The sequence below is a fragment of the Vigna umbellata genome, chromosome 11, assembly GCF_029865625.1.
Source record: "Vigna umbellata cultivar VRB3 chromosome 11, Vumbellata_1.0, whole genome shotgun sequence".
NCBI classification, from domain to species: domain Eukaryota; kingdom Viridiplantae; phylum Streptophyta; class Magnoliopsida; order Fabales; family Fabaceae; genus Vigna; species Vigna umbellata.
This window is the reverse complement of record NC_142175.1, coordinates 5,596,892-5,609,280: the sequence shown is the minus strand read 5'-3', so window position 1 is coordinate 5,609,280 and position 12,389 is coordinate 5,596,892. Positions and strand designations below refer to the sequence as shown.

Sequence of the window (12,389 nt, the reverse complement as noted above, 5' to 3'; positions counted from 1 at the left end):
AGGTTGAGGGTTTATATAGGGAGCTACGCTATTCTAATGTGAGATATAGTTTATGTTTCGTTGCACATGTCCATGCATTGCTATCAGAGGGAAAAACCAGAAGCTGACAACAGGTGAAAATGGAAAACAAGGTGTGGCCATGCATTGACACGTGCGGCACACACGTGGCTGAAGGAGAAGAAGACACGCATGCATACGTAGCTTCTCAAATGACACGTATCAAATGGTGAAACTCTAGCTTTTTTTTTTCACTGTTTGGTTGATTCTAGAGTTACTTTAGCTCCCATGCAATTGCAAATTCAACCAGTTTTCTATTTTGATTTTTCTTGTTAAGCATTCAACTCGTAACCTTTGTTATTTAATGGAGAAATTTGTCTTTAGCAAGAATTTGAATGTCAAAAGTCACTACTCTTAATTCTGCTCCTAATTTTGGTTTTGAAATGTATTTTATAACTTGCTGTTATCAAAAATATTTTGTGAATAAATTTAAAGTTTATTGTAACACTCTATTTAGCATGAAAAGAAAAGATATACATTGACAAAAGTATACCGGTGTCCATCCTTTCTTGCAGTTAGTTTCTAGTAGTTTGGACCTTGAGAATTGTTGTGTACAGTGTAGATTAATCTCTGTACACAATGTAACATATGCAGTTAAGTTATGTACCTGGAAAAATTTAGATGGAATGATATAACTATTAAATACTATTAGTTAAAGAAAATTAATTATACTGAAATCATACAAATGTGAATATACTAAAATAATACAAATGTGAAAGAAAAGGTTCGGGAGCTTATGTGTCATGTCGATTATATTGTTTCTAAGAATATATTGTTATTAAGAAAGATGAATATGGAAATGTGTGTTGACTCTTTGACCATCAATAACATTACCATTAGGTGTAGATCCTAGACTTAATGATTTGTTTGACAACATTCATTGAGTTTGTTATTTTTTAAAGATAGATTTAAAAATTGGTTATCACTGTGTGAGAGATGAATGAAAAATTGTTTTCAAAACTAAATTTAGTGTGTATGAATGGTTATGCCTTTTTGATTAACCAATGCACCTAGTAATTTTATGAAAACGATGAATTGTGTGTTGAGGAAATTTATAGGTATGCTTGTTGTTGTTGTGTGTTTTAATGATACATGGGGGTATTTAGGGAAAGTTTTAGAAGTGCTTAAGAAGCATAAACTATATGCCATTATAGAAAAATGCATCTTTTTGTATAAATGAAGTTGTTTTTCTAGGGTTTGTAGTTAGCTCTAAAGGAGTTCCATGAACAAGAAATCAAGGTAACTAGAGAGTGATCCACTCTTAAGAATGTAAGTCATGAGGTGAAAATTTTTTATGGCTTGGCTAATTTGGTTTGTCAAGAATTTTAGCACCATAGCATCTCCATTGAATGAAATTGTTAAGAAAGATGTAGGGTTTAAGTGGGAAAGGAACAACAAAAGGCTTTTGAAACACAAACTCACACATGCAGCTATCTTAGCTTTAACAAATTTTGAAAAATATTTTGAGATAAAGTGTATTGGATAAACTTAAATTTGGGGTAGTTTAGTAATTTCATTTGAGTCGGTTTATTTGGTACTTGATTACCATGCTACCATTTTTAATTATTATTACAATCTTCTTTGATTTGATTTTCATTATTACTGATTTTATGCTCAAAACATTAGGGTCCCTGTATTTTTCTCATGGCTCAATAATTATTTAAGGCCTACGATATTCAACAATGAAATACATAGAATTACAAAGTTCAATTATATAGCGTGTGTGTCGTCTTCTATTTTACAAATTGGCATCGCAATTTTATGCCCTAAGTGTTTGAGTGAAAGAGAAAAAAGAGAGAGAGTGAAACACTATGCTTAAGTGCTTGAAAAAAAAAAGAGTGAGAAAGATACAAATCTAGTAAACAATATGTCCCTACCACAATTGTAGGAAAACTAATTATGATAATTGGAGTCTACAAATGAAGGTTCTTCTTAGATCCCAAAATGTGTGAGATGTAGTGGAGAATGGGTACCAAGAACAAGTAGTGGAGGAAGAGCAGATGATGGCCCAAATTGCAGCATTGAGAAATATGCGAGTGAAAGACAAATCGACTTTGTATCTATTGTACAAAGTAATGGACGAATTAGGCTTTGAGAAGATAGTAAAAGCTGCATCTTCAAGAGAAAAATGGGAGGTCCTTGAAACTGCATTCAGAGGGGACAATCGCGTTAGACAAGTACAACTTCAAACTCATAAGGAAAAAGTTTGAAAATTTGTAGATGAAGGACAAAAAACGAGGGTCCGAGTATATAACTCAGGTAGAGAGAGTGGTAAATCAACTCAACAAGAATGAAGAACTATTGCCAGCCAGCCGGGTTGTGGAGAAACTTTTGAAATCATTCACAAATGATTTCGAAAGCATAGTTTGTGCCATCGAGTAGTCCAAGAACCTATCTACACTCTGAGTTGAAGAGCATGTTAGGTCAGTTGAGGCCCACAAACAAAGAAGAATGAAGAAGTAAGAGTCCCTTGACCATGCACTATAAAGACAACTTGACATGAATCGAGGAACTCGAAACACTCATGGTCTAGGTCTTGGAGGATGTGAAAAAGGTGATTTAGAGGATGATAACAAAGAACAAATAGGTCAACAGAATTGGCATAGACGAGGACAAGGGAAAAACTAAGGAGGTCAATCGGGAGTGGAATGCTTTAAGTGTGGCAAACACAACCACTATGCAAATGAGTGCACATAAGTGAAGTGCTATAATTGTGGTAAGGCTAGCTATATTGTGAAGTTCTACATGATTGAGAAGAAGAAGAAAAAGAAGAATCTCCTTGTAGAGGAAGATGATGAAGAAATAATTCTGTTGATTCGAGGATTGTGCTAAGCTATTTTAGGGTTGTGCCAAGTTGTTTCAGGGTTGTGCCGAGTTGGATCCAGATTATGATAAGTTGATTGGTGCTGAGTTGATTGATACCAAGCTGAATTATAACAGGAGATTGGAATTTGGGCACAAGGAGAACTTGACAAGCTCGCCGAGTAGTAAGGAGAGGTCGACAAGCTCGCTGGGTAGTAAAGAGAGGTTGGCCACACAACCGATTAGTGTGGGGAGCCCAACATTATGGATAGAGAGCTCAACATTGTTCAAGGAGAGCTCAAAAGTTGTGGTAGAGAGCTCGGAAGCATAGAGTTCGGTGGAGGTGAATAACTTGGCAAAATATCTAGAAAGCTTAGTAGTGAGCCTGATAAAGAGCAAGGACTACTCGGTAGAGCAAGTGGGAAGCTCGGTTGAGTTGTTTGAGAGCTCGATGGAAAGCATAGAAGAAGAAGAGACTGCAATGGAGAACTAGGATGATAAGCAGTTAGAGAGCCTAACGAGCCTAGGAAAATAGGAAGAAAGCTCGGATAAGCAACTGGAGACTTCTTGCCTGACGACTACATAACTAGATGAAGTGTAAGACAAGCTCGGTTAGCCTATTGGGATGCTTGGAGAGTGTAGAAAGTATGGTAGAAAATTTTGAGAGCTCGGATAGTCCAACAAGAGACTTGCAGAGCTCGATGATGGACAAGAATAGCTCGGTCAATGATGAAGTCAATTCGAAGGAGCTTGAGTTCAACTCGGCAATGGTGGCTGAAGAAGTGCAAAGCTAAATAAAGTTGGCACATGTGTAGAGCTTGGAAAACGTGAGTAGCTCGGTAGAATGCAGGGACATCACAACCATGATGATGCAGAACTTGGTAGAAATGATTGTGGTGATGCAGAGCTCGGGAAAGATGTTGGAGGTCATGATGATGTGGGTGACGAACTTGGAGATGGAAATGACGAGGATAAAGCACAAAAAAATGTTGGAGCTCGAGGAGCAGCGAGTGAGGCAATAAAAAATGTTCTTGAAAATGATATAAGACGCCGTGGATAAGAAAATTAAAGAAAATGATGAGGAGATATATTGTTTAGGAAAGCTCAATTGGATTCTTAAAGAAAGAGTGAAGATTTTCAACATAGAGAACCAAATATAGAGAGAGTCGACACAAAATACTCTGAAAAAAGAACCTACTTATGCTAGCAAGGAGAACCACTATCATGGTGAACTAGTCACTAACAAGTTGAATTTTGAAAACAACGATATTGAAGGAAGAATGATAAATAACAAGTATTGGGATAGTTGCGAAAAAAATCATAAAAGAGTTGAAGTTGCAGTAAACCGTGGTGGTAACAAGGTTATTGGAAAGACAACTAGAGCAAGGAAAAAATCAACAAATGTTAAAGATAAGTCAGTCAAGGTTAAGAAGAGGACGACCATAATACAAATAAAGTCGACAAAGGTAATCGGGAAGTCAGTCAAAGCAATGGAGAAATCCGTTTTGAAAAAATGAAGAACCCAAATCTTATTAGAAGAAGCAAGCCTGATGTAGGATGATAAAAGCTAAGATGCATAGATAAAGGATGGAAAGTTTATGTTTATGGGGGAGTTTTGTTGGATAAACTTAAATTTAGGGTAGTTTAGTAATTTCATTAAGTCATAGTTTATTTGGTTCGTGATTATCATGTTACCGTTTTTAATTATTGTCACAATCTTCTCTGATTTGATTATATCATTATTACTAATTTTATGCCAAAAAAAATTAAGGTTACTGTATTTATCTTCTAACCCTATAGCTATTTAAGGCCTACGATATTCATCAATGAAATACACAAAATTACAAAGTCCAATTATATAGATTTTTTGTGTGTCGTCTTCTATTTTACAATTTGATGCTTCATATGTGAGCATATGAGGTGTTCTCTTGCAAGAAGGACATCCTATACTCTATTTTAGTGAAAAGTTGACAGCAACAGTGAGAAACAATTCCACTTGTGACAAGGAGTTATATGCTTTAGTGAGAGCTTTGCATACTTAGCAACATTATTTCCTTCATAAGGAATTTGTAATTCATAATGATCATGAATCCCTTAAATACATTCAAAGCTAAGATAAGCTCAATAAGAGACATGCCAAATGCATAAAATTTATTGAATAATTTCCTTATGTTATTAAGCATAAACAAGGCAAGGAAAATGTTGTGTTTGATGCCTTATCTAGGAGACATGTCTTATTGTCCATGGTTGAAACTAAAATGTTTGGTTTTGAAATGTTTAAGGAATTGTATGATGATGATGAAGGTGCGTGAAACACTAGAAGGGGGTTTGAATAATGTTTATGTATATCTTTTCGAGCCTAACATATTTATCGTGATATGGATGATCCTCATGAGCTAATTGGCACTTGCTTTATAAGCGTTATTCTGTTGAACGCATGTATAGTTCCGATTTTATCTCATCCTCCTAGTGTTTAGGAGGGAGTGAATCTTAGCAGAGGTGGTGTGTGTTGAAGTGTGTATGTCAAGAAATTGCTTTCCACATAGGATGATTGTTTATAAACTGAAGCAAAACTCAATTGAGCTTACTGAAGCAAAACTCAATTGGGCTACATTCAGTTCTCCTCTAAAATATCTTAGAGGGTTTCATTATATTTTCAATGAAGTGCCTTTGAGTATTATAACCACTCTTGGTATCCCTAGACGTTTCTAGTATCTTTTAGACACTCCTAGTTTTCGTTGTCAACCTAATAACTACTGTTACTGTGACCTTGACCAAGTTTCACCCACTCCTGATTATGCAATATTCTTCACTACTCTTGGTATTGCTAAACATTACCCGTATTCTCCAGATACATTCGTCTAGTTGAGCTTAACCCACTCTTGGTTGTCGTTATCAACCCAATAACCCTTGTTACTGTGACCTTGACTCAGTTTCACCCACTCTTGATTGTGCAATATTCTTCACCACTCTTGGTATCCCTAAACATTACTTGTATCCTCTAGATACACTCGTCTACTTGAGTTTAACACACTCTTGGTTTCTACTAGACAACCTGTCTAGCTACCGTTTAGCTCTACTAAGTTAAACATTAGAGTTTCACCCATTTCTAGTTTCCACTAGACAACCTGACTAATTATCGTTTAACTCTACCAAGTTAAACATTAAGTGTTTTAATTAATTTACAATAAAAAGATTGATTACAAGTCCTTAGACGATAACTCTCGTAGAGATGATATATGTTCAATACAAATGAATCTAATAGACTTATTAACTATTTTTCTCTCTTCTTTCTGCTTATAACATTAAGCTTATATATCAATGAAGCTTTGAGAGTGATTCTTTTCATGAGCTCTTCTCTTTCTCTCTTTTCTTGTATAAGAGGATTTGACTCTAATAACTCAGAGAGAGTTCTTGATCCTTCCATGAGGATGATTTTTCTTTACATCTTAATTCATTGTTATCTTTCTCTCTTTCTTCGTCTTAGATATTCTATTTATACACCTTTGATAATATAGTTGGTAGACGATGCTTGTCTTTGAGATTTGATAATAATATAGCCGTTGGACGAAGCTTGTTCTTATGATTTGAATTTTTGTAGCTTTTATTATAGGTGTCAGTCATAGATTGATGTCTTCTTATCAGAATATATTTCGAAGCTTTATCAAAAATATATTAGACTATTCATTTGATACAATTTTTTATTAACGAAACATTATGCAAATGTCTTCTTGTTTTTGTCATTCATTTTTTATATTAGAATATTTTCGTCCTCATTTCCAGAGGAGCCTGAATCGGCCATGAAAGAGGTAAGCTAAAAAAGCTTGAACCTTTAGAGGGCTCTTGATACCATAACAGAAAACATAACAGTAAAAATAGAAGAAAGGGAATTTGCATAAAAGTCAATCTGTATTTCTCAAAATGATTACATCGTATATATTCTGTGCAAGAGGAATAGGTGTCCTAAATCTTAGAGGATAAAAACAGATTTTGTACTACCTATTGACAGCTCATTATTGTTCTAGAATGTTCACTAAAACAGAAAAGATTCCTCTGCTATGCAACCATTCTGTTATTGATTACGTGTTATTGAAACCAGAATTATAAGGTTTTTCTATTAGCCCCCCACAAGCTGGAGGTGCAAAAATGTTTTGTAACTGCAGCTTGGATAAGTTGAGCTTGAAGGAATGTGGAGGTAAGGCTTTTGTGAAAATATCCGCAAGCTGGTTGGCAGAAGGAACAGGGAGTAGTTTCATCAAGCCTTCCTGGGATTTTTCACGCACAATGTGACAGTCTATATCTAGATGTTTCGTTCTTTCATGGAATACGGGATTGGCAGCAATGTGAAGGGCACTGTTGTTGTCACAGTAAAGTAGAGAAATCTGAGAGGGGAAAATATGTAGATCTTTGAGCAAATAATTGATCCATTGTAACTCGCAAGTAGCGGAAGCGAGGGCTCTATATTCAGCCTCGGAGGATGATCGTGACACAGTGGTTTGTTTCTTGGTTTTCCATGAGATAAGAGAGCTTCCAATGAAAAAACAATAACTCGTGATGGAGCGTCTTGAATCCACACAGGTGGCCCAATCGGCATCACTAAAACCAGAAACGTGAGTAGGACAGATTCTAGGGAAGAATAGACCTGTACCCGGGCAACCTTTAAGGTAACGAAGAACATGCATGGCCGCAGCATGATGAGCTTTGGTGGGCTTGGACATGAATTGACTCAGTTGTTGTGTTGCAAAAACAATATCAGGGCGAGTATTTGTCAAATAAACCAATCGGCCGACAAGGCGCCTATATGGCAAGGGATCATCAAGATAGCCAGAAGTATCATTGTGAAGCCTAAGAGTGTTGTCCATTGGAGTGGAAGAGGGTTTGCAGCCAAGCATTCCTGAATCCATAAGCAAGTCTAAGCAGTACTTGCGTTGACAAAGTGAAATCCCCTTTGAAGAGTGAGCCACTTCAATTCCTAGGAAGTACTTAAGCTTTCCTAAATCCTTGATATGAAAATGGCTGTGAAGGATCTGTTTGATATGGTTGATTTCTTGAACAGAGTTACCAGTTAGCACAATATCATCCACATATATTATCAAGGCAGTAAAAACTGAACCATGCTTTTTGGTGAAGAGACTATGGTCAGCATGGGCTTGTTTATAACCACATGTTAACAACAAAGTAGATAACTTTTCATACCATTTCCTGCTGGATTGCTTCAGCCCGTAGAGGGATTTGCGCAATTTGCAGCTTTGACCAGAACGGTCTCCTGATAATCCCGGTGGCATCTCCATGTAGACATCCTCCACAAGGTCTCCATGTAGGAAAGCATTACTGACATCTAATTGTTGGATGTGCCAGTGGTTGATAGAAGCTAAGGCAAGGATTATACGAACAGTGGTCATTTTGACGACTGGGGAGAATGTTTCGAAATAATCGATGCCTTCAATTTGTGAATACCCCTTTGCTACCAATCGCGCTTTGTAGCGCTCTATGCTGCCATCGGGTAACCTCTTGATTTTGTATACCCACTTGCAACCTATGGGTCGAACAGAGGGAGGAGTCTCAACCACATCCCAAGTATGATTCAACTCGAGGGCTTTGATCTCACATTGCATGGCGTCACGCCAACACTGTAGCTTCACTGCTTCATAGAAACTGGCAGGTTCACGCTCAGAAGATATGGCCATGAGAAAACGATGATGTGAAGGGGAAACATTGGTGTAGGAGATAAAACGTTGAATCGGATGTGAACATCTTGTGGATGATTGTGCAGACTTAAGGGAAGGAAGCTTGTATTGATATTCGGAAAGGTATGGAGGAGGATGGGTGTCACGTTCTGAACGGCGCGGTGGTGGGACAACAATTGGGGTTGGTGTGTGGCGGGTTTGGATTTCTGGTGAAATGGAATTAGGGTTGGAGGTTGTGGTTTCAGGGAAAAGGGAGAAACTTTGTTCTGGTAAAGATGAAGACGTGTTTGGGTTGGGGGGTTGAGTTTCTGGGGGTTTACCTTGTGATGTGGATAGAGGGTCTGGGTGTGGTTCTATGGTTAAGGTATGTTGGGTTATAAGTGTAGGGAGTGAGGGAGAAGTGTGGAAAGGAAACACTGTTTCATGGAAAATAACATTTCTAGAAATGAAAATTTCTCTTGTATTAATGTCTAGAATAACATATCCTTTTGTGCCATTTTGTAAACCCAAAGAAACACCTTTTCTAGATCGAGGTTCAAATTTATGAGTTTGATTGTGAGTGGATGCATAACATAAACAACCAAAGATTTTGATCATTGAAAAGTCAGGCGGAACTTTATTTAGAAGTTCAAAAGGTGTTTTATGTGAAATGATGGGTGAGGGAACACGGTTAATGATAAAAAAGCATGTTTGATAGCATAGGACCAAAAATTTGATGGGATTTTGGATTGAAACATGAGAGCCCTGGCAACATTAAGAATATGCTGGTGTTTGCGTTCCACTCTCCCATTTTGTTGAGGTGTGTAAACACAACTAGTTTGATGTATAATTCCTTTAGAATTGAAAAGGTCTTTTAGAAAAAATTCTGATCCATTATCGGATCGGATACATTTAATTGTGGTTTCAAATTGATTTTCAACTAAGTTAATAAAATTGTGTATGTGCATTCTCACTTCACCTTTTGATTTTAATAAAACAACCCATGTGTATCTACTAAAATCATCAAGTATAGTGAGAAAATACTTGTGCCCATGAATAGATGTTTTGGAAAAGGGACCCCAAATATCCATATGAATCAATTCAAAAATTTTAGAACCTCTACTAGAGCTAGGAGAATAAGGCAATTTCTTTTGTTTAGCTAAATGACAAATCTCACAGATTTCATGAGAATCCTTTGAAATAAAAGGAAATTGTTGATTCAAGACATTAAGGCGGCTACTAGATAAGTGTCCTAATCTAAAGTGCCAAAGGTTGGAGTTATTGATGGTGGTGGTAATATTGTTGGTAGATGGGTTTCTTTCCTTTCCGATTGTCAAATGAAAAAGTCCTTCCTTTAAGTCAGCTGAACCAATCATCTTCAATGTGTTCATGTCCTGTATTTGACAAAGAATATTAGAGAAATCATTTGAGAAAATGATACGGCAAGGAATAGTGGTTAATAATTTAGGAAGAGATAATAAATTAAAAATAAAGTTTGGAACCAGAAGAACATCATGAATAATGAAATCCGGAGAAAATTGTATGCTTCCAGATATATGGGCCTGAACAGTAGACCCATTTGGTAGATTGATGTTTAATGGCTGGATTTCAGAATACTCAAAAAAAATGATCTAGTGAAGTTGTGATGTGATCGGTGGCTCCGGAATCAATTACCCATGGTGTGGTGTGTGAAAAATTATTGAGTGTATGTGCGGTGTTAATGGAAATAAACCTACTGCCAAGACCAGAGTTGTGAGATTGGTTTGGGTTTGAGTGAGTGAGATTGGCCCTTGAAGGGATTTCTGAGTTTCCCCCACCAGATCCAGAAGCTTTGTTAAGAAGGCTCATCAGTTGTTGGAATTGGGCCGTAGTAATGTGAAGACCTTGGCCCAGAGTTGAAACATCTTTTCTTTCTCCTTCATGAATTAGGGCCGGCGCATCAGCTGAAGAGGAAGAAGCAGTAACATTGTTCACGTTGCCTCCGACAGTTGTGCCGCTGCTACCAAAGGTGTTCCTGTGATTGAAAAGGCGTGGTTTTCCTGGATATTTGGGATGTCCAGGGGGATAGCCAAATTTGGTATAACACACATCACTGTTATGTCCAACACGATCACAATGGGTGCACTTTGTCGGGTTAATATTGTTTTTCTGGAAGCACGAATCAACAGTGTGTTCGAGGCGGCCACAAAATTCACATTTGCGAGTTGGTTTTGTCCCCCCGTGCTGTGGATAGCCTTGACCTTTACCAGAGATGACATTGATGAAGGGATTGGTTTCCATGGGAGAAGATGAGTGATGCTGTTGGCGCTCATGTTGGATGATCATGGAGAAAACACGATTAGCAGAGGGAAGAGGGTCAAGTAATAAGATTTGTGAGCGAACCATGGCAAATCGATCGTCGAGCCCTTTCAGAAAACGGATGATGAAGTCCTGTGAATGGTAGGTGCGAGCAGAGCAAGAACAAGGAGTCAGTGTTCGGTAGTTGTCCAACTCTTCCCAGAGTGATTTTAGATGGGTGTAGAAGTCGGTGACGGAGAGCGCACCTTGTTTGAGAGAAAAGATTTCTTCCTGTAACTCAGCGACTCGAAGCAAATCTCCTTGAGAAAAACGCTCGCGAAGATCAGTCCAGACATCAATAGCTCGTTCGAAAAACACAACACTTTGAGCGATTGAAGGAGAAAGAGAATTGAGGATCCATGACATTAACAGAGTGTTACATCTTTCCCAAGAGGGGTATAAGGGATCAGTGTGTGCTGGGATGGGGATGTTGCCATTGAGGAAACCCATCTTGTTTTTAGAGATGAGGGCCATTCGGAAGGAACGAGACCATGACTGGAAGTTGTTGGCCGAAAGAGGTGGGGAGACCACAACAGATGAAGGGCTCTCACTTGGGTATATGTAGAAGGGGCTGGAAGGATTTTGGTTGGGATCAACAAAGATAGGAGGAGGTAGAATATTTTCGTCCTCATTTCCAGAGGAGCCTGAATCGGCCATGAAAGAGGTAAGCTAAAAAAGCTTGAACCTTTAGAGGGCTCTTGATACCATAACAGAAAACATAACAGTAAAAATAGAAGAAAGGGAATTTGCATAAAAGTCAATCTGTATTTCTCAAAATGATTACATCGTATATATTCTGTGCAAGAGGAATAGGTGTCCTAAATCTTAGAGGATAAAAACAGATTTTGTACTACCTATTGACAGCTCATTATTGTTCTAGAATGTTCACTAAAACAGAAAAGATTCCTCTGCTATGCAACCATTCTGTTATTGATTACGTGTTATTGAAACCAGAATTATAAGGTTTTTCTATTACCAACAATCTTTAAAATATTGTAAAGGAGAAATTAAAAATGACTTTGATAAAGAACTACTCATACCTTTTAAGCATCCTTAAAATTGTTCTGGATATTATGTGTGAATGCCTCTAAACAAGAAAAAGAAACTCCAAAATTAGTTATAAATTAATCCTTAAATAAAGTATTAAAATGGACAAGATACTTGTTACATGACTGATAAAAAGAATTACGAGAAAATAATGATATTCTCAAAAACTAATATGCAGTCAAGGTTATTGTGTAATTTTTGTTAGGACCGAGTGCAAAGTTGCTCCAAATGTTTAAAAATGGTGCAAAAAATATTGTTTCTAATTTTATCCTTTTCTTGATGGCAAGTTTTGCTTTCATGCTTTGATTTTGATGTTGTTTATCTAGAGCAGATAAAATAAAATAATTTACCTAGTTTTCCCACAAAATAATTTTTGCAGATTTTGTCGCAACAAAATTCGATGTTGACACAGAGATAATATGAATGACACGGTAAAGTAATGTTAAAAGGTTTTCAAATCCCTTAATAACTCATTATCAT

The 12,389-nt window shown here is 37.1% G+C and overlaps 1 protein-coding gene across 1 annotated transcript; it reads right to left on the bottom strand.

Moving 5' to 3' along the window:
* Nucleotides 1-10,881: 10,881 nt before the first annotated feature.
* Nucleotides 10,882-11,519, bottom strand: LOC148190833 (uncharacterized). The gene is made up of 2 exons (XM_088101188.1): nucleotides 11,069-11,519; nucleotides 10,882-10,955 (listed from the first exon to the last, which is right to left on the bottom strand). The coding sequence occupies exons 1-2, from the start codon at nucleotides 11,517-11,519 to the stop codon at nucleotides 10,882-10,884; spliced, it is 525 nt and encodes a 174-aa protein (XP_087957314.1).
* Nucleotides 11,520-12,389: the final 870 nt, after the last annotated feature.